General features: G+C 32.4%; 1 protein-coding gene across 2 annotated transcripts in view; it reads right to left on the bottom strand.

The window, feature by feature from the left end:
- Nucleotides 1-1,903: 1,903 nt before the first annotated feature.
- The window catches only part of TMEM38B (transmembrane protein 38B), a 54,496-nt gene continuing 33,204 nt past the window's right edge, over nt 1,904-23,195 (bottom strand). Inside the window, exons 4-7 of one of the 2 annotated variants that reach the window (XM_079113297.1) lie at nt 19,826-20,010; nt 18,816-18,903; nt 12,755-12,872; nt 1,904-3,807 (exon numbers count right to left, since the gene is read on the bottom strand). In XM_079113297.1, the coding sequence (XP_078969423.1) occupies nt 3,595-3,807; nt 12,755-12,872; nt 18,816-18,903; nt 19,826-20,010 (604 nt within the window). In that variant the 3' untranslated portion in view covers nt 1,904-3,594. The remainder of the gene's footprint in view (nt 3,808-12,754; nt 12,873-18,815; nt 18,904-19,825; nt 20,011-23,195) is intronic. The other variant, XM_079113298.1, reaches the window with a different exon arrangement.

Below are 23,195 nucleotides of genomic sequence, written 5' to 3'. Positions count from 1 at the left end.
CAGTCACATGCTTTTTTTTTTTTTCTAATTAGTTATACATGACAATAGAAGGCATTCTGACATGTCATGGATAAATGAGTATGACTTCGCATTCTTCTGGTTGTACGTGATGGAGAATTACACTGGTCAATTCACATGCTCTTGTTGACTATATAATGGTATAACCATTTTGGAAAAAAAATGTACAGCAGTTTTTTATACAACCAAACATATGACCTAGTAAAGATTCTGCTAGCTATTTGCCCAAAAGAATTAAAACCTTGTTCACCTAGACTTATACAAAAATGTTAATGATAGTTATCTGGAATCCCCAAGCCAGAAACAGCTTGGATGGATATCAACAGGATAAAATGTGGTATAGTCATACAGTAGAACACTATTAAGCAATTAAAAAGAAATGAACTAATGATAAATGTAACAAGATAAATTTCAAAAACATTATGCTTTCAAAGAAATCTCATTTGTTACCTTTAATAGGGGAGTGTGCAATTGGAAAGAACTTCCTAGGTGCCAAGTAATGTTTATATCAGGTAGGAGTTTAGTTATACAGCTGAATGCATCTGTCAAAACTCAGTGCTTGTACATTTATAATTTGTGCATTTTATTGTATGCGAATTTTATCTCAGAAAAAATCTGAAAAATCAAAAATACTGTGGAAGAAATCATGTCTGTTAAAAATGACAGTGTAATTATACTTAGTAATAAATATAAATTCAATAATTTTTTTTTTAAGAAATAGAATCTAAATCAAGTATATAAAGGAAAAATATGACCCTACACTTACCCAGATGTCTCTACATGGTTTGCACACTCACGTCCTTTGGGTATCTGCTAAAAACCAATTTTAACAGAAAGGCCTATTTTAACAAATACCTCCCTCATTTTCTATCTTTATATCCCATTTAATATTTATTCATAACCTTTATTATCACTACAAGAACACATTTGTTTCTTATTTGTCTTTCCATTGATGGAAAACAAACTCCACAGAAGCAGGCCTTTTTCTACTTTTTTTTTTTTTTTTAATCTTCAGAGCCTATGACAATGCCTGATCCATAACTAGTACTCAGTCTTTGCTGAATAACACAGGAATGAACATCACCAAAAATATGAATTATATCTGGAGCAAACACTAAGAGATTTGTATGTGGGGTGGAAGGGCATTCTTGAACACATTATTCTAGTTCCCACATTCCACTCGATTGCAACCAATTTATGATTTGAAACAGATTTTAATGAAAAGGTATTTCAGTTTAAAGGAACAGACCAAAAATATACTAATGAGGTCTCCACTCTTTTCTCATCTCTTCACTTTTTTGTCTGTGCCCACTGAGAGACTGGCATTTCTACTGATTCATCCACCTCACCCTATCATCTCTCCAGTCCTTACTACTCCCTTAGCAAGGAAGACTGACTAATCTGGTGAGAGTCTGTTTTCAATTGAATACGTTTTACTAGAGGATGAGATCACAGAGGTAAGGGGCCCATGTTCTTGCCAGTTTCCTGTCTCCCTCTCTCTAAGGGATAGACTTCTTCAGTGCCACCATTGATTTTGGGTGGGCTGTGTGAGGCAAGTCTACAGGGCTCATTCATGCTTCTTGTTGGATATGGAGTCTAACAATCTGGTCCACAAATCCAAGTCAAGTCTCTGCAGGCAGCATGAGCAGATTCAGGGTGGGAAATTTCAGGCCTGATTATATTCTCCAATACAGCTTTTACCCCTAAGAACCTTGAGTTGAGGGTTACAGGATACTAAAGTAAAGGGTTTAGTAAAGGGTTTAGTAAAGGGTTACAAAAGTTGGTATCAATGTCACATTGACAGTAGTTATCAGGCAAAACAACAGAGGAATTCTGAACTCCTACTGAACTCCTCCAAGGAAAGTACACAAGGAAAAAAAATGTAATACTCCATTGGTATTGAATAACTTATTTTAATGAATTTGTCTTTTAATACAAGCATAAAACAAGATTCCAACCATTTTAACTACAGTTAAATCCAAACTTCAAAACTGACCAATAATTAATAACAAGTTCATTTTGAAAAGTTTTCAACTATTAAGAATATCATATATAATACAGAACTCAATTTAATGCTGTCACAGTATTAAAAATAAACTTCTTAGCATTCCAAGAGTATCAAAAGTGCTCCACCTGTCAAAAAGAAAATCATTTTTCTTAAGCAAGTATAGTACCTGCTGGTGTTTACAGTCGTTAAAAATTAAAAGCAAAGAACTTTCAACTTGAATATGACTTGAGTACTTCTAAGCCATATGAAAGTTCTACCTGATACAGGTAGTAGGTTCATGGTCTTGATATAAGAAATCATGTCACAGTTTGAATGTCAGAACTGTACTTTTAAAACCATAAAATAAAGAAACTCTAACATCACTTAGTATCTTTTCTTATTTGTTTTTTATTTTGTCAATAAGAAACCAGATTTAATGTCATCATTCTTCAATCAAAAAAGACGACCATGAGAATTCAGTTGATCTATTTCTTAGCTGATTATTATTAAATGTGCACACAATTCTTTTCAAAGCTGAACATTTTCACATGAAGGTAATCAGTTTTCATTTAAAATAAAATTAATAGTACATGTACAAGTAGATTATAATAAACGTAGCCATATGTAATCTAATAGGAATCATTCAAACAAAAAACTGAGAAAGTAGCCACTAGAAAGGAGACATGGAAGAAACAAATTTAAATAGAGATAATACTTTTTGCTGAATCACTAAGACAACTGCTACCAGAACTGTAATCAGAAGAAGTGAAGTCAGAGCGAACATGTGAAATGTGAAAATTTTTTCTACAGTTGAAATAAATGTGTTTTAAGGACGGGGCGGGGAGAGCCAATCCCATGTTTTATAATTTCAGAAAACTGAAAAGTATCAAACATGGAATTAGTAATTTATCAAAAATTGCACCCCTGATTTTCTACAAGGGGGAAAAAACAGTTTTTTAAACAAGGGCATAAAACAGACTTCAAATTGAAACTCATACTAACAATATGGTGTTTTTACTGAAAAAAACTGCTAGAGATAAAATTAAGTTAAATTTCAGGTATTCTCCATTTTAATGTGGGCAAAATTATAATGTTCATATAGCAAACATAAACTAGCAACTTATTTTCACTTATAAAGTATTTTAGGAAAAATTTACTGCCTTCAGTGCTCAAAATTAAATAGGAATTTTAATTTTTTAATCAATTAATTTTCTACACCTAGAAATTATGATGGTAATGTAAAATAAAAGTTTAATTCTGCTGAACTAAGCTCAAATAGATTCATATTTTTTAATGTATGAAAATACCCAATTTTTAAAAGTTTTAAATTTTTATAACTTCTTTTATCAATGTAAAACTTCAAATAATCACAAGAGATACTTTATATCAGAAAAAATTCACATGATACACTCATGACACTCAAGAATTACAATCAAGAAAGTGGTAGTCACCCTAAAACAGAATTTCTTTCTTTTTGTCACCTCCATTCCTTATATATAATCTTTATTTCACATCATCTACATAGAAATATTTATCACAATTTGATAGGTAGAAAGAAAATTTTTTTGCCTTCTAGAGCTCAAGAAAATTTACTCGGTCTTCTTAGTATGTTTCCTTTTAACATCTAAACCATCAGTCATAGGTTTTGAAACTGATGAACCAGTGCCATTGGAAGATGATTTTGTTCCACATTTCTTATCACACAATGAAAACTGGTTCTGCCAGCCAAAGAGCATCCGACTCAGTATATCCTCAAAAGGAGCAAGAGTCACAGAAGAAGTCTCCGTAATCATCATGGTTATCTGTAGCGGGAAAAAAAGTTCAATTTTGAATTTAAGTACAACTGTTTTCTGTTTCTCAAATCCAAGAAAAGTACACAAAAAAGAAAAAATTATTCAAAAGTCATTCTTAATTTACTCTGTAGGAGAAACAAACTAAGCTACATTCTGAAAAAAATTATTTTCTCTACAGAAAAGAACATAATTCATTAAAAATAATATAAGGTACCATGTTTTTAGATGTCAAATGAATAGTATAACCATTTCCACATTAATAGTATTCAAAGGAAAAAAAGATAAAATGTCAGCTACAATCTACACCATAACCAATACAGCTATTGTTACTATGTATATCACAGAACTGTAATAAGTATTTTATATTATTATTCTCTTTCAACTTACTCCAACAATACTCTATTATTACCCTCTCATAAATCTGGAAGCAAGGCTCTGAGAGGTTCTGTAACTTGCCCAAAATCACATAGCTAATACCTAGTAAAGCAGTTTGCAAAACCTGGATTTTTAATTCAATTATTAAATACTCCATCATGAATCAAAATGTAGTCTGTAAAAATAAATTTAAAAAAAGATATGATTGTTATTGCACACACACACACACACAAAAGCCACACACTTTCAGAGAATTGCAGAATACTGTGCTAAGAGGAAAAGCAGAAAGCATCTACCTCCCAATTTTTCCATACATACGTAACAAAGGTATCAAAAGGTAGAGAGAAAAGTGCTTTCAATTATTTATCTGGCAAAATTTAGTGTTCAGAGTTGTTTAAATTTGCTCAAGAAATTAGACTGGTGCCAAAATAGATCATGGGAAGAACTTTTAACACTCCTCCACTTATTTAATGAGTTCCATTTTATAGTGACACAAAAACAGACAAAAGTACAAATAAAGCTTCAAAAGAACCATTCATGAACACACAGGGGGGGAATCCTTGACAGACATTAACAAACTAAATCCAAAAATATGCAAAAAGGATACTATTATATCAAGATTCAGTGAGGTTTACCACAGGAATGGAAGATTGATATAATGAAAGATTGATATATACTGATATTTTTAACAATCAATGCAATCCACTACATTAGTATACATGGGGAAACATATGAATTAATGCTAAACAAAACCTTTGACAAAATTTTATATCTATTCATAATAAAAACTCCCAGCAAGCTTGGCAGACAACTTCCTCGCATGAGGACATCTATAAGACCCTTATAGCTAACACCATACTTAATGGTAGAAGGCTGAACATTTTCCCTCTGAGATCAGGAAAAAAAGTCATCCACTCTTACTATTTGTACTCAACACTGTACAGGAGGTTCAAGTCAACACAAGATATGAAAGAAAACAAAATCATTCAGATTAATAATGGAAAAGTAAAATTGTTTATCAAAGACAAGGTCATGTATGTAGATAATACTAACTAATCTATACAAAAATTACCAGAACCAAGATACAGAGTACAAGAATGATGTGCAACAATCAACTGTATATCTATATATAAGCAATGTGAAGTTCAAATTTGAAATTTTGAAAGTTACTATTGTTTAACAGCAAAGTAAAATTCAAAATTGAAATTTCTAAAACTACTATTTATAAAGGTATCCAACGTCAGGATAAGTTTAAAGTTAACAAGATATATGTAAAACAATAAAAACCATAAAACCTTACTCCTAAAATTAAAGAATACTTAAATAAATGGAGAAATATACCATGTTCATGGATCAGCAGATTCAATATTTTAAAAATGTAATTTCTCCCCAAATAGATCTATAATTATAATACAATTTCGATAAAAATAAAAATTTCAAATTTATTTTTTAATGGGATCCATATTGACCAGGCTGTTCTTAAACTCAGCTCAAGGAACCCTTCGCCCTCAGTTTCAAGTGGCTGGGACTCTAGGCATGTGTCACTGCACCCAGTTGGCTTTTTAAAACAGAAAATAACAACATAATCAAGAAATGTATTTAGAAATGTAAAAAGACCTAGAATATCCAAAGAAATACTGAAAAACAACAATGTTGAATTTATACTAGAGATATAGACACATAATCAATGGTACAGAATAAGGTCCAGATATATAAACCCATACATGTCAGGGCAACTGATTTTCGACAAAACTGCCAAGATAATTCAAGGCGGGGAAGAATAGGCTTTTCAACAAATAGTACTAAAACAACTCCATATTAATATGAATAAAAAATAAACCTGACCCTTACCTCACAAAGCACACATATTCATACTAGCTTAATTCATGACAACTTTATTTAAATAATCAGAAGCTGAAAATAACCCAAAATCCATCAACAGATAATTGGATAAACAAATTCTAGTATATAATGCTACTTACCAATAAAAAAGAATCTGTAATAAACTACAGGCAAATTTCAAAAGACATTTTGCTGAGCAAAAGTAGCCAAGCACATGATTTTGTACTATACAATTCCATTTATATAACTAGGAAAAAGATAAATTGAATCTATGGTGATAAAAAATAAATACCTAGTAGCTTGGAGTTAAAGGAGTGATTGGGATTTACTGGGATAGGGCCCAAGGGAACTTTCTGAAGTGACAGAAATGTTCCACATTTTTACTGTGGTGATAGATACACTAGTGTACATAATCTCTCCAAACTTGTAAAAGTGTACTCCTAGACTGAATAGACTTTGTTATACATAAGTTATTTCTATACAATTGTTGTTTAAATTTTTTAAAGGAGATCATTCCTAATATTTACAAATAAATATTAAATACTACTTTGCTAAAATGTTTTAAACATGATCCTGATGAAGTTGAACTCTGTACCACACCTAGAGATACGCTGCTGTTGGTTATATCTAAAAATGGAATTAACAGATCATAGACATGTCAATCTACAACTCTCTCAGACACTGCCAAACTATTCTCCTGTTTATACTGCCTTAAAATCCTTTAAACAAATCCTTGAAGTAAAATCAATGCATCAAATTTATATGTCTTTGTATAGACAACGCCAAAAGCCACAGATAGCTTGGGGTATGGCTATCCCTAGTTTGAGAAACAGATTATTTGCTCAAAATTGTTAATACTCTTCCATCTTCTCTTCCTTTTATTTGACTCAATTGATTAAAATCATTTTCCTACCCTCTATCTTTCCATTGAAATTTCTCTTATTGAGATCACCATATAACATTTAATTTCAAAACCCAACAAGCACTTTTCAGTTTTAAGTATTTTTCACCATTCCCTTTGCTTTATTTCACAATAACACTGTTTCATAGCAACTCCTTACGCTAAGCAGCCAACAGATAACCCAAGTTTCTCAAACTTTTATAAATTCATCTCTGATGGGGGAATGGAAACCTGACAAAGCTCAAAACTGTCAGACAGGTCAAAAATAAAATGTCATATTTATCTTATCTTTAAAATTTATGTAAATTTTATCCTATTCCTGCTTAATTTTTGAAGGTTTAAAATTAATTACCAAGAGATCAATCAATGCATCAAATTTATGTGATTTTGTATAGACAATGCAAAACCACAGATAGCTTGGGGTATGGAGAGCCCTAGTTTGAGAAACACAGATTACTTGCTCAAAATTGTGAAGCCTAGATTCCAACAAAGGTCTATATGGTTTCAATGCCCAAGTGCTTTCTCCTATGCTAATAGTCTTTTGCATATATTTCTTTCCCTTATGCATGAGCTTTAACAAACACAAAGGACTAAAGAAATATGGAAGGGTAAAATTGAGTCCTCTTCAAATGAAAATGGAATTCCCACGTTTAATCAATGTTCAGACTTGCTTAAGTTCTAGGTGAAAAGAAGGAAGGAAAGGAGAGGAAGAAAACAAGAAGAAAGAGTAACACAAAAGTGAGATATTTAACATACTTCTCTCAATAAAGAAGAAAATTAATAAATGGGTGAAAATTAACAAGCATATATGTACATATATATGATTTCCTACACCTCCAAAATAAAGAATATACTTACATTTCAAACATATAAAATGTAATTACAAAATCTCATCAATAGGAGTACAGAAATGAAGTCTCGACAAAATACCAAAGAATAACACAGATTACATATATATACTATTCAAAATGTAAAGTAGAAATCACTTAAGAACAGATTTTTTTTAATGCTTGGAAATTTCAAAACACAGTTGTAAACATTTCCATGTCAAAGAAGAAACTAATGTAAATCAGTTGGAATTTAAACTAAATGACAGTAAAAACATGTAAAAACATGTGATATGTGATGCAGTGATGAAAACAGTGTGAGAAGAACAAAAAACAAAAGTTGGTCTTCTGAAAAGATTAACAACACACAGACATATCTCTGACAAGACTGAGCAAGAATGAATGAAAGAAATTCCTCCTCCTTTGCTATGCCAGATATTTGGTTCTAGAGTAGCCCTCCAGGTGTAAAAAACATAAACTTGACAAAATACATAAGACAATTAATATCAGGCATTCGACAAGAGACAGTGTAAACCTGATCCATAAGAAAAAGTAAATACATTAAATGATCCCCACATTTCCTGCCATTTCTACTTCAAGACAATTTTTTAACCAGAGAACAGAGAGTTAGAACTGAGGTTGAGGCAGCGGAGACATGTTCAAGTACAGCCAAACTGAGTGGAATCTGCAGGACAGGTGCCAGCGAGGAGGAAGCAAGGCAGGCAAATGGGTTAGGAGAAGAGACTCCAGATATCTACATAGGATGGTACTGCAAGTCCTTGGCTTAGGGACAGGGAGGACATGGGAAGACAGAGACTACTAAAGGCTTAACGCAGAGCTGCTTCAATTGAGTTAAGATGAGAACAGATAACAGAGGTTGAGTAATGCTGAGTCATTTATTGTTTCTCCTATAAAAATCACTATTTTTATACATGTATTACAATTATTTATGTGTACTTGTCATACTTAGGAAGATATTCTGAGAATTTATTAGCATCTGTACATATGCCAAAACACTCAATAAACATCTAAAACGAATAATCAAAATTTTCTGATTATATAAATAATAAAGGGAAAAAGGCAACGAAGTATTTCCTTTTTTTCTGAATACTCCTTTTTTAATATCTAAAAAAATGAGACATTGTTCATTTAGTAGCTGCTCAGAAGCACTTAAAAAACATACCATTTTAAAATCAGTATAAATTTTCATAGAATTTGGACAAATGGATGAGTTATGTGAAAACTGATGAATATATTTCTAATCAGGAAAATGTTAGGGAATATTAAAAAATTTACATTCCTTATTTTTCTAATTTAAAATCTTTTAAATTATCACATTGAGATACGGTGTTTAAGTTTAGCTATTATAATAAAGAACTATATGTCAAGAAACAATTCTAAAACTACCATTTTTATTCTACCGATAAGACCTTAAACAAAAACTGATATTCTAATTTAAAAAATTTAGTAGTTACAAGTACTAATTACCCTTATCAAACCTATAGCAAACATTCATTTTCTTCAAAGATTAAAGTTAGAAGCTCTAAGTATACAGCTCCCAACATTCCTTCATAATAAAATGAAAAAACATCAACAAACTAGGAATTAAAGAACTAACTTCCTTAACCTGGTAAAAGGATATCTAAAAAAACTCACAGCCAACACTACTTAGTATGGGACAGACTGAAAGCTTTCTCCTAAAGATCAGGAACAAGAAAACAATGTTCAATCTCCCCATTTCTATTCAACATTGTACTAGAGGTCAGGGCAACTGGGCAAGTTAATGAAATTAAAGACATGCAGATCAGAGGAAAAAAAAGTAAAACCAACTGTTTTTTGGACATACCATCAAATAAAAAAAATCCTAAGGAATCAACATCAAAACCAATCAACCAATCAACCAAGGAAACTAACAAGTAAAAATTAATTCAAAAAGCCATTAAGAAATGTAGTTCAGCAAGATTATAGGTACCAAGATAAAATATATAAAAATCAATTGTATTTCTACATATATGTAATGAATAACCTGAAAATAAAATTTAAAAACAATTCCATTTGGTATAAATCAAAAGGAATAAAACACTTAGCAATAAATTTAACAAAAAAGTATCAGAATTGTACATTGAAAACATTAAGATAATGTTTTCCAATGTTTTCAAATCCTTGAAAAAACTTAATGATGACGTAAGTAAATGGAAATAAATCTTGTGTTAATGGACTGGAAGACTTAACATTGCTAAGATAGAAACAGTTTCTTTACAGATTTTTAGCAATCCCTATCAAAATATGAAAAGGCTTCTTTGCAGAAACTGTCAAGTTTATACCAAAACTCATATGGAAATTCAAATGACCCAGAATAGTCAAAAATAATCCTGAAAAAGACGAAAAAAAACTCAGAGGACTCACTTTTCTTGATTTCAAAACTAACTACAAAGCTATGATAATTAAGGTATTAGGAAAACAGAATAAGGAAAGGCATACACATGAATGGAATAAAAGCAAGAGTGCAGCAATTAACCCTCAAATTCACAGTCAAGTGATTTTTGACAAGGTTGCAAAGATAATTCAATGAGGGAAAACATAGTCTTTTCAATAAATAGTGTCAGGATAACTAGATATCTACATGTGAAAGAATAAAGTTGAACTCATCCTCATACCGTACACAAAACTCACTCAAGAAGGATCATAGAACTAAAGATAAAAGCAAAAATGATAATACACTGAGTAAAAACAAAAGATAAATCTTCATGACTTTGTATTTCACAATGGTTTCTTAGATATAACACGAGAAGCATACAAAACAAAGGAATAAGTAAACTGGACTTAATCAAAATTTTTAAAACTTGTGCTTCTAAAGATACTATCAAATGAAAAGAAAGGGAAAAAATATCTACAAATCACAAATCTGATAAGGGTCTATGACTAAGTAAATTTTCAGTTGCTGCAACAAAATAAGGATATAAACTACTCATGAGGAGGAAAATTTACTTTGGCTCAGTTGCAAAGGTTTCTTTCCATGTTGCCTTTGGGCTTGTGAACAGGCAGAACATCCTAGCAGATAGCATGTGCCAGAAAAGCTCTGTTCACCCGATGGCAATCAGGAAGCAAAAAGAGAGAGGAAGGGCTGGAGTCCAAATATCTCCCCCTTCAAGGACTTCCACAAGGCTCTGCCTCCTAAAGGTCCCACTTCCTCCCAATAGTATCAAAGGCTGGTGACCAAGCCTTCAACCCTAGGCCAAATTCCCAGAGGTACCAAAGTCCCAAAAGTTCCAAGGTCCCAAAGGGGACATTTGAGATCTAAACCAAAATAGTTTAATATCCAGAATACATAAAGGATTCTTACCACTGAACATTAAAAGGACAAATAACACAATTAAAAATGGGAAAATGACCTGAACAGACATTTTACCAAAGAAGATATAAAAACTGCTCAGCATCATTAGTTAGGAAATGTAAATCATCATTAGGGAAATGTAAATCAAAAGCACAATGAGCTACCACTTCCACCCTTAGAATGGCTGTAATAAAAGAGACAGACAATAACACATGCTGGTGAGGATATGTGAAGTTGGAGCTCTCATATATTACTGGTGGGAATACAAAATGATGGCAACGCTTTGAAAAAACACCCTGTCAGTTCCTCAAGAAGTTAAACATAGAATTACCATATGATCTAACAATATATTCCTAGATGATATACCCACAAGAAATGAACCACATGTCTAACAAAAACTTTTACTTGCATGTTCATAGCTCATTATATATACTAGCCAAAAAGAGAAACAACCAAAATGTCTATCAATAGATGAATGGATAAATACAATGGCCTACAGTTATAAGTGTTGGGGAAAATGTGAAGTGACTACCAATGTACACAAGGTTTCTCGTGGGGATGATAAAAATGTTCTAATAATGACTGTGATAATTGTACAACTCTGCCAACATAAAAAATCCATTCAACTTATACTTTAAATGTGTGAACTGTAAGGTATGTAATATATTTCCATAAAGTCATTAGAAAATATACATGTAGCTCAAAATTGGAGGACTAGAAGAGAACACAAGTGAAGTGATATTCAGGTATTTGAAGACCCTGAATTACAGCCACAGACAACCCCCCACTGAGGACCACAAAATAAAAACAAATGATCTCTACAGTGACTTGGCTCTTTCTAAGAATATGAATTTATGTGATACTGCTTTCCTTTTGAGAATCATGTAGTAAGTTTTTAACAAAAAATATCTGGTCTGAGCTAGTCCTAAGATTTATCTAGGCTTAAATAATATTCTAAAATTAATCATCCATTTGTGAATAAGAAACAATACCAAATAATGATAAAAATAATCAGAATTAGCCTCATGATACAGTTGTAAATAAAACTCAGGATATGTCAGACACAGTGACAGAATGACATGAATCATCTCCAATTCTCTCAACAACTGTACAATGAAGATGAGGAAATTGTGAATCAGACACATTAAGCAACTTGCCTGTTCAGGGATTAGACAACAAAAATACAACTTAAACAAGAATGTCTCTAAAACTCATGTTATATCATACTACCTCCGAGCCTCAAAAAGAAATGAAGTTGCCCACCAGGCAGTAACAACAGAAGAGAGTGACCATAAACATGTCCTAGTGTATAATCTTGACATTTCAGAGCTTAAAGAAACTCAGAGAACATCTTTCCAAGTACCTCACTTTAAAAATGAGGCAAGCACTATCTTTGCAGTCTCTGATCAGCCTTGGCAATTTCAACTACTCACTAGCTTCCAATATATTATTACCAGGTTATCTGCTCATGTTTCCACACACCATTGGCAAAATCACAGACAAGTTGTTTTAGAAACTAATGAATGTACTGAATAAAATCTCCCAAATTCACCTTTTTATATTTTATAACAATAAAATAAAAATATTCTTGTTACTGGTTCAGTATATAGAATTCTATCTCAGGGAAAAGGTATGTTGGATTTATAATACTAATTTACAGATACCTAGAACTCTTACCTTTGTGGTCACAAGAAAGATGGTATAAAGGAACATAAGATTATGCTTTGAAATGGCCAGATGCTTGGTGTGCTGAAATGTGAAGATAAGGGACCCCAGCAGGGTTACCTTGGAAGGGCTGAAAATAAAACACATTTTAGGATAGTAATTAATAAACATGATCTATCTATATCTTTCTCAAAGAGTACACTGTACACACTTTTTAATGAGCTACTAACAGATATTAACACAAAATGAGATTTGTGAATATACTTAGTTTTGGAAATGCTAAGTCATACAAAGTTAAATATCTTCCTTCACAGCATAAAGAATCAGATTTTAGAATGTCTATGTACATCATGACTCTCTAAAAAAGTGAGCATTTTTGTATAATGCAACATTTCTAAAACATATTTGAACATATAACATTTTTCCAAAAAGGACCTAAAAGTCTCATGTTTCATAGCATGATTTGGAATTAGCATTGAAAAACCTTCAGAGTTAAAAAGGCTGGGGGGTGAGATGAGGCGAGGTGAGGATGAGAGTAGGGAAATATATCACCAATTTATAGCATTTGCCTATTTCCATGATGTATATACTCCCACATGGCTAATTTCAGGCTGCTGCATGGAATGGAAAAAGAGATATACACTACTGGCTTCGATAAACAATATGAGCCAACTCCAACACATCGCATTAGCTTTTGCTAGTATCTTAATGCTGAAATTGTAAAGTCTACAATAAGACACTAAAGTGTAAAAATAAGCAACATTACTTTGATATTATATACTTGCCACATATTTAACACATACCTCAGTAATAGATCATTGTCTAGCTTCTTTATGCTTACCAGTAAAGATAAATAACACCACTCCCAGAATGCCATATTGCAGTATGACAAATTTAAAGGTACCTATAAGTCATTTTATTTTTTAAATAGGTTATTTATTTAATTGTATTGAGTTCAAAACAGGATTAGTTTGGGCAACAGGGTTTGGAATTCACTTACCAATTACTGAGTAACATTTATGTTTTAGAATGGTGGTCTCTAAGTTCTTATTGTACATCCCTATAGGTCTTTATGTTTTAGATACTACCTAATATGTTATTAATTTATAAATGTATGCATATATATATAATTTCATTAAATGTACACAAAACTGAAATTCTAAAAGGACAAGATAAAAACAAAGGAGTGAGATTTGTCTTGACATTATTTTGCAACTTTTCATTTCTACTAGTTTGGTTTCTGCACCAGAGTGGCTCATTATGGGCATGGCCTTGGCATATACGCCTTCCATTTTGGATTACATTCTCTTAAAGGCTGAATTTGAAGAATAAGAATTTTATAGATAATTAACTGGAGAAGGGCTAGGATTTAGGAAAATTCCATTTTAAATCAAAGTAAGAGATTTGTTAGGAAGATCAGGGTATATTAGAAGATTTTAATTCATATTAGTTTCCTATGAAACTAGAAAACAAGTTATTTACACAATGGTGAAACAGGTACTGGGCACAGTTATGGACATTCCCATCTCAAAAGAGAGAGAATAAAATAAATATATCTCTGGTACCAAGCAATTTCAAAATCCAACAGGGCAAATTCCCATTAGGTTTCAAGCTTGGGATGATCCTCTGTGGCTGGATGCATCATCCTGAGTCTGCAGCTCCATTCTCTACTCTTTTGCACCTCTGACTCCAGTCTGTGGGGCTGCACTCAGACCCTGGGACTGCAGCTCCCACCATGAAGTCATTATTCCTTTTCCTTATTTGTAGCTGAGCAGTTTTATCAGCCTGTTTTTCACCTAGGGAATTTGGGGAGTTCAATAGTCTTCTTTCATTTCATCCTGTCTCTGTCCTTGCAGTCCAAGCTGGCAGTATATCTGCTGATTTAACATTTCCAAAAGTTTCTGGGTTTCCTGGGATCCATGCCATTAGACAAGCGAGGCCTTCCTCCGCAAATCTTTCTTGGATAATATCATCTCTATTCCTGGCTTCAGCTATGATGGCTGAATTTATCCATGAATCACACGCCTAATCCCTTCAACACTAGCAAAAGACTGTCCAATTAAACCCTTGACCTTCTCTCCAGAGAAAACTTTCCTAAGCATGAATCTAATTTTTAAAATATTTTATTTGTTCTTTTTAGATATACATGATGGTAGAGTGCATTTTGAAATATTATATATACATGGAGTATAATTTCCCATTCTTGTGGTTGTACATGATATGATGGAGTTATACTGCTTGTGTATTCATATATGAACACAGGAAAGTTATGTCAAATTTATTCTACTCTTTCCTATTCCCAGCTCCCTCTCCCTTCCCTTCATTCCCCATGTCTAATCCAATGGATTTCTATTATTCTCCTTCCCACCCTCCCTTGTTTTGGATTAACACTCACGTATCAGAGAACACATTCAGCCTTTGGTTTTTGGGGGGAATGGTTTATTTCACTTAGCATGATATTCTCCAGTTCCATTCGTTTACCTGCAAATACCATAATTTCATTCTTCTTTAAGGTTGAGTAATAGTCCATTGTGTATATATATCACATTCTTTAACCATTCATCTGTTGAAGGGCATCTAGGTTGGCTTCATACCTTAGTTATTGTGAACTGAAGTGCTATAAACATTGATGTGGCTGCCTCACTACAGTATGCACATTTTAAGTCCTTTCTTTAGGTGTATGTCGAAGAGTGAGGTAACTGGGTCAAATAGCGACCCAAGTTTTCTGAGGAATTTCCATATTACCTTCCAGTGTGTTGCACCAATTTGCAGTGCCACCAGCAATGTATGAGTATACCTTTCTCACCACATCCTCGTCAACATTTATTGTCATTTGCATTCTTGATAATTGCCATTCTGTCTGGAGTGAGATGGAATCTCAGTGTAATTTTAATTCATTTTTCTCTAATTGCTAGAGATGTTGAACATTTTTTCATATATTTGTTGACCTATCGGATTTCTTCTGTGAAGTGTCTGTTCAGTTCCTTTGCCCATTTATTGACTGGGTTATTTGTTTTTTCAGTATTAAGTTTTTTGAGTTCATTGTATATCCCAGAGGATTAATGCTCTATCTGATGTGCAGGTAGCAAGATTTTCTCCCCGCTGTAGGCTCTCTTCATGTTCTTGATTGTTCCTTTCACTGTGAAAAAGCTTTTTAGTTTGCTATCATCCCATTTATTGATTCTTGACTTTACATTTTGTGCTTTAGAAGTCTTGTTGAGGAATTCAATTCCTAAGCCTACATGATGGAAATTTGGCCCTACTTTTTCTTTAAGTAGGCACAGGATCTCTGGTCTAATGCCTAAATTCTTGATCCACTTTGAGTTGAGTTTTGCGCAGAGTGAGAGATAGGTATTTAATTTCATTTTGCTACACAATGAGAAATATATCCACTGTAATTTTAAAATTAAAAAGACTGACAGGGCTGGGGAGATAGCTCAGTTGGTAAAGTGCTTGCTTTACAAGCACAGGGCCCTGGGTTCGATCCCCAGCACTGAAAAAAAAAAAAAAAGACTGACAATCCCAAGGCTTGGCAATAACATGGAGCAACAGGAACTCATGACATTTTGGGAAATTGGCAGTGGTTTTTAAAAAGTTAAATATACACCTATTATATAACCCAGTCATTCCCTAATATGCTTACACAAACAAAATGAAAATGTATCCACACAATGAATAACATACAAATGTTGAGAGCAACTTCACTCACAATAGTAGAAACTAGAATCAACCCAACTGTCCATAAACAGATAAAACAAAATGTGATTAGTCCAAAAAATGACATACAGCAACAAAAAGGAAGAACCCAGCTTATCCCTATGATGAACCTCAAAATCACTATGACAAATGAAAAAAGGTAGACTCAAAAGAATACACAGTACCATAGTCCATTTATATAAAATTCTAGGAAAAAAAACAGATTTTGTCTGGAGGGATGAAATGCAAAGGGACCCAAGGAAATTTGTGGATTAATGGAAATATTCTTGATAGTGATCACTGTTCCTTTGTTAAACGTATCTGTTTAAACTCGACAAAAATTATATTCTTTAAATGGATGCAGTTTTACTCAATATAAAGTATAGCTTAACTAAAAATTAAGAAATGCACCATCAAAAAAGGAAAGAAAAACATCTGAACTATCTACATAGCAATCAGCAAGACTTCTAACACCTCTGAGTCTTGGTTTTCTAACCCATGAAGTAGAAATAGTACCTGCTTTTTAGATTTATTGCATTAGGGATAGCATATATATATTTTAAAGTGTCTACATAGCACCTGATATGGTAAAGGCTCAAAAAATAGCTTTCAATTCTGATTTCAGTTTCACTTATTCTAGAACACTGATTTTATACACTATTCTCTAAGGCTTTACTTTGGAATATATTATGTTCAAACTATCTCTTATAAGCTTTAAAGGATATTTTCCAAGCTGAAAATCCTGGAATTCATTAGTTCACTCAAAAATGCTATATCATTCATAATGCTTGTGAATCTTTATATTTAATCCACTAATTAGAAAATGAGCTTATAAAAATAAACAATAAGTCTTCACCTTGTTTATTATGGCCAATATTTCTAAATCTTCTCCTTCTTGACCTGTGTGATAAGTAACTATATTTCTCCATTTCACTTTCAGGTACACCTATGAAGATTGGGTCAGTTCTTATAAAACAACTAATAATTGATCCTTTTCTCTTAAACAGATGTGACTTATAGTTTGCATCATACAAATACACAGTGGGTTATTTCTGCTACTCTTTTTCTTACTTTGATAGTTAAACTCAACTGTCATTTTTAAAATCACTCACAGGGCCTTATGATAATGCACTGATTTTTTTCCCATAAATTTGACATTTTACTACTAGAACCATATATACTCTGGGTGAGATATCATCATCATTAATGAAAATACCAAGCAGCTATAACTGATTCATTTCCATCCAAAGAAGTCTACTCTAAGTAGACTTAATCTACTTAGATTATATTATTAAATTTATAATCTTCCCGTAATTCTATGATAATCCAGAGGTATTTGTTTGGTTTTGTTTTCTAAGGGGAGAAATTCACAGAGAAAAGAATCAATATTTATTTTAAAATTTCATTTGAATGAGGAAGAAGCTCAGGAGGCTGAGGCAAGGAGGATGAAGAGCTCAAAGCCAGACTCAGCAACGGTGAGGCCCTAAGCAATTCAATGAGAATCCGTCTCTAAATAAAAATACAATATAGGGCTGGGAATGTGGCTCAGTGGTTGAGTGTCCCCGAATTCAATTCCCAGTACCAAAAAAAGAAAAAAGAAAAAAACAACTTCATTTGAGAGAGAAAACTCTTGGAAAGGAGAAAATTTCTGATTATCTTTCTATTGTCATTACCACTTAGCTTTTCAGCTATATTTCATTCACATTTAGAGTTCTAAAACATGTCCACAAAAACATCTAAGCAGTGTGATTACACAAATGGTGTGAATACATCTTGCACAACCACAGAAATGAAAAGATGTACCCCATTTGTGTACAATGAATCAAAATGTAATCCGTAAAAGTAAAAAAATAATTTAAAAAAATCTAAGCATTCTACTGCCATATGTAACTAATTAGAATAACAATCAAAAAAAAAATGTATACCCTACATACACACTAGAGTAATGCAAAGGACATGTAACTGTATGACTACCCTGGGCTGAGACCAGATAGATGCTTGAGCAGGTTAACAAAAGTCTCGCTTCCACCTTTTCTTTCTTTCAAAATTAGGAGGGAGGGTTGTTTGCTTGTGCAGGTATCTTAGGTAAAGAATCAATCCGGTGAGGTCTCATTTCTCATTCTCACCAATTCAGAATCTGTAATAACCCATGGCCTTACCTTGGCTGTACATTTCATTAACATTGTAAAGAAAACAACTGAGGAAGGCATGAAACTGTGAAAATAGATTGATTTGACTTACATATACACTTTTTTAAAACTTTCTCAAATTTGTGTCCAGATTAAAAATACAAAATAAAAATCTGAGAGGAAGAAAAAAAAATTTAAAAAGATCTAAGAACAAAATCCAGATCTCAGTATAATTTTTACCAACTTACTAGGACATCTTCAGCCATTCATCACCTTCTGGTTTCCAATCTCCTTTTACCAACTGTTCAAAATTCGTGATAATAATACCACCTGCACCTAAAAATAAGGAAAAATAAACAAGAATATTTAGTCAACTTTTTTAAGAAAATACAGGAGGGAGCTATAATTCTATCACCTGATTTAAAATCCAAGAAGATCATGTATAACTAAATAGAACAAACAATAAAAAAACTACCATGCCAATAAAACTGGCTATAAAAGCAAAAATAAAAAAAATAAAATAAAATAAAATCCAATCCAAGAGGATTTCTGAAACAGAAATCATGGAAGAAAGAAAAAATTGCTTTGTATGCTTAGGATACTGAAACATCTGCAATTCTCCCCTTTCACCAGCATGGCAACTATCTATTTTACTGTACTTAAGCTTAAAATTGGGGCCTCAGGCACAGAGGGATGGCTAGAGGTTTGCTTCAGACCTAAGAAATAAAATCCTCTGTTTTATCATTTACTTTCCTGATACAATTAGTTTTAGTACAATATACTATATTATATTGTAATATAGTATAAGTGGTTAGAGAAGTTTATTCAATTCCTACATAAAGCAACAATAAAAGCAACTGATGCAATATGAACATAAATCTATAACCAATCATATTTACTATTCTGGTAATTCAGATTTGAGGAAAAACACAAAAAGAGTTGTTAAAAGAGTTGTTACAATTTATTAAGTAAACTTGCTTTATTTATGTTAAAATAATTAACATAAATGCCTCTGGGTCAGAAACCAAAGATAAAAATGAAACCAAAATCATAAAAATTTTATATAACAAGGCAGTCAGACTCAAAATAATGACTCATGAACTAGTACTAGTGAAAAGTACTATTTTTAATTAATTTTGCTAGCCAACAAAAACAAGGTTTCTACCTCCTCAAAAGACTGTTATTAATAAGTATGAGATCCCCACAGTTATGGTACATCAGTAACAGAATACTTACAAACACATACTGTTAATATTACCTTGGGCCCATCCAATAGCTATCATGACTAGCCAGCCATTTTTGTAATAGCTATTAGCATGTGTGACTCCACCTACTATTTTCCAAGTTCTGGTCACTTCCTTCATTCCCGCAGCAAGAAGTTGAACAGGTAAGAATGAATAGCCCTGGGAAATTAGGTCCCATGGGCAAAAAAATATAATATACCTGAAATTAAAATTTAAATATTTTAATATGAGAAAGGGTTCCACTCAGTCCTCAGTAACTTCTTTCCTGCGCCTCTTGGTTAAAGATTTAAGCTAAAACTATACAAAGATAGATAATAGCTCCAAAGTAAGCAGGGTTGTTAAGGAAGAACATTTTCATACAATTGAAAGAATATAAACCTAGTTTTTTAATTTAGTTGAATATGCCTAGTTTTAACCAATCATGATATTAGTTTAAGAACAATTCACCTCTTCTCTGGTGAATTATTTTTCAAACTTCATTTGTTCTAAGCACCTATTCAAATAATGTCAGAAGTGTATACTGGGAAAAACAACTTATTTTCTCTTCATTTCTAAAAGATTCTGGTAGACAATATTGTGCTAAAGGTAAAATGTACCGTCTCTTTAATGGGGTGATACAGAAATACAGGGCACCCAAGAAATATTGTATACTTTTTTTTTTTTTTTTTTTTTTGGTACCAGGGAATGAACCCCGAGTGCTTAGCCACTGAGTCACATTCTCAGCTCTTTTTATTTCTTATTTTGAGACAGGGTCTCAATAAGTTGCTTAGGATCTAGCTGAACTGCTGACGCTGGCTTTGAACTTGTGATCCTCCTGCCTCAGTCTCTCAAGCAGCAGAGATTACATGCAAGCAACACCAAACCCAGCTCATGTATCTTTTAAAAGCACAATTCGTAAAGTCATAAATCTCAAATGTACTCACAGAATATGAAACATCTGCCAAAATATCATTTCGAAGACCTAATATAAGACGCAATTTATTTCAACCTAAACCACACTTTCTTCTTTTTTCGGGGGGTACCAGGGATTGACCCAAGGGGATTTAACCATTGAGCCACATCACCAGACCTTTTTATTTATTTATTTTTATTTTATTTTGAAACTACTCACTAAGTTGCTAAGGCTGCCTTTGAACTTCCAATCCTCTTGCCTTAGTCTCCCAACCTGCTGGGACAACATGCATGCACCACCACACCCAGCCACACTTTCCTTTTAATTTCCAGTTACTAATTCCTCCCTGCTCTTCAAAGTCTCACTCAAATACTATCATGTCCATTGATGTCAGAGGTTTTATTTTAGTTAATCTTCTCATCTCAGACCAATGGTGCTCTGTACAACTAAAACCACTAATTCCTATGTCTCGAAACAGCTCTTCATACATTTTCTTTATAATATAAAATGAAGTTAACACTCATAATCAATTATAATAGTCCTTACAGAACAGAAATTATTCATATTATTACTCCCTAACCTAAAACTCAACAGGGTGAAAAGTATCTCTGAAATAAATAACTTGTTAGCAATCAATGTGGAAGCAAAATACAAAATATATCAAATCAAAGAATCAGTTGATAGAGTTTGAGAGAAAGAAATGATTATTGCAAAGTACTAAAAGATTTCTGAAAAATGCCTATTATAATTTAAAATTTTTATATGCTGATATAATATTTTAAAAATCTCTGTACTCTAAATATAGAATTAATTTCTAGGAAGTTGGTTAGGAAATCAATTGGGAAATAGAGTATATACATTTAAATATTAAATTGTACATGTTTTAATGAAATAAAATCATACATTAGAATAAGAAAAGATTAGTTTTCACTTTAACAGAAATTAAAGCTCACAGGTAAAATACTCTTAGGAAATACAAAAACAATAGTACAAATGATCCCATTTTCAATCCCTTCACTAAGTCTACCTTTAACATGAGTTTAAAACGTATGCTATTACAAAAGTAATCTTGGACTTTCCACATTCAAAATTTTATAATTATTTCTTTTTATGAATTAGTAAGTCCTTAATAAAGTATTTCTAAATATATGACTACCTACAATAAGCTAACACATTAAACAAAAATCTATTCTCCTTGACTGCTAAATAGCCACAGAGCAAAAGAACAAACATTTATTGTGTGCAGAAGACTTATAAGTAAATATATCAGAAACAATGAATCCCTAAACAACCATTCCTACTCCATAACATACATTAGATTTTTAAAATTCCTTTAATGAATCACTCAACTAGCACATATTAGGTAATCACCATGTCCCTCCTTCTATAAAGATTATAATTTCATCTTTAACTGAATTTATAACATGCAAGATACCTTTAATTTGTAAAATGCCTAAAGAAAACATACCAGAAAGAGAGAAAAATGAATGAGAAGACAATAATGGATTTCTCACATATTTTTAAGTCTCATGGGTTAAACTAATAGAGAAAGAAAAATGACCCAAAATATAAATTAGTCTAAAAACAAGATACAAATAAAATCCTACCCCACCAACAAATGAAAGCTACCAGTTAAAGTAAGAAAGATGGGAGTGAAGCTTCCCAGGGTTAGACACTGTGAATTCTGTTTTCACCCCACTATCAATTCCATTCCTCTACCAAAGATATTATCACTTAACTAAATAAAAATAGAACAATAAACTAAATACAATTTGTGTTGGTTAAATATGACAGCTTTGCTCTTGTTGTTATTACACTAATCAATTATTTGATATATGTGCTTTGAAAAAAGACTTACAGAAACACATCTTGTATTTTCCTCATCTAACTATAATCTTAACTATGCTACTGTGTAATATGCAATATACAGTAAGTTACACTTAGAAATTTAAGTTCAAGTAAAAAACACTGGGGAATAAAAATCAATACATAGGAAAAATTATAAAATATTTATTTTCTCAGAAGCAGATTTTCAAAAGGAAAAATCCTATGAAAGTGTAGTCTTCTGACCAATAATTGACATAACCAAGTTACTATTTCTCTTTGCCAGTAGATGGTGCTAATCTCCAGATGTGTATGCACTATAATGTTTTTACACTAAAGATGACCTTACTTGGAGTTTATACTCCAAACATCATTTTAATTCTCAAATTAAAATTAAATAAAGTAGGTGGAAACAGTGGTGCATGCCTGTAATCCCAGAAACGGGAGGCTGAGGCAGGAGGATGGCAAGTTTGAGGCTAGCCTCAGCAACTTAGCAAGGCCCTAAACAACTTGGCAAGATCCTGTCTCAAAATAAAAAATAAGAAGGGCTGAAGATGTGGCTTAGTGGTTAAATGCCCCCGGTTTGAGCCCTATTACCAAAAAAGAAGAATTAAAAATTAAATGAAGCAAAGACTATAAATTTATTCTAAATATTAAAACTTCAAAGA

This window comes from Sciurus vulgaris (genome assembly GCF_902686455.1).
Source record: "Sciurus vulgaris genome assembly, chromosome: 15".
In the NCBI taxonomy this organism is placed as follows: Eukaryota; Metazoa; Chordata; class Mammalia; order Rodentia; family Sciuridae; genus Sciurus; species Sciurus vulgaris.
The sequence above is the reverse complement of the archived record's forward strand: the minus strand, read 5'-3'. Positions and strand labels throughout refer to the sequence as shown.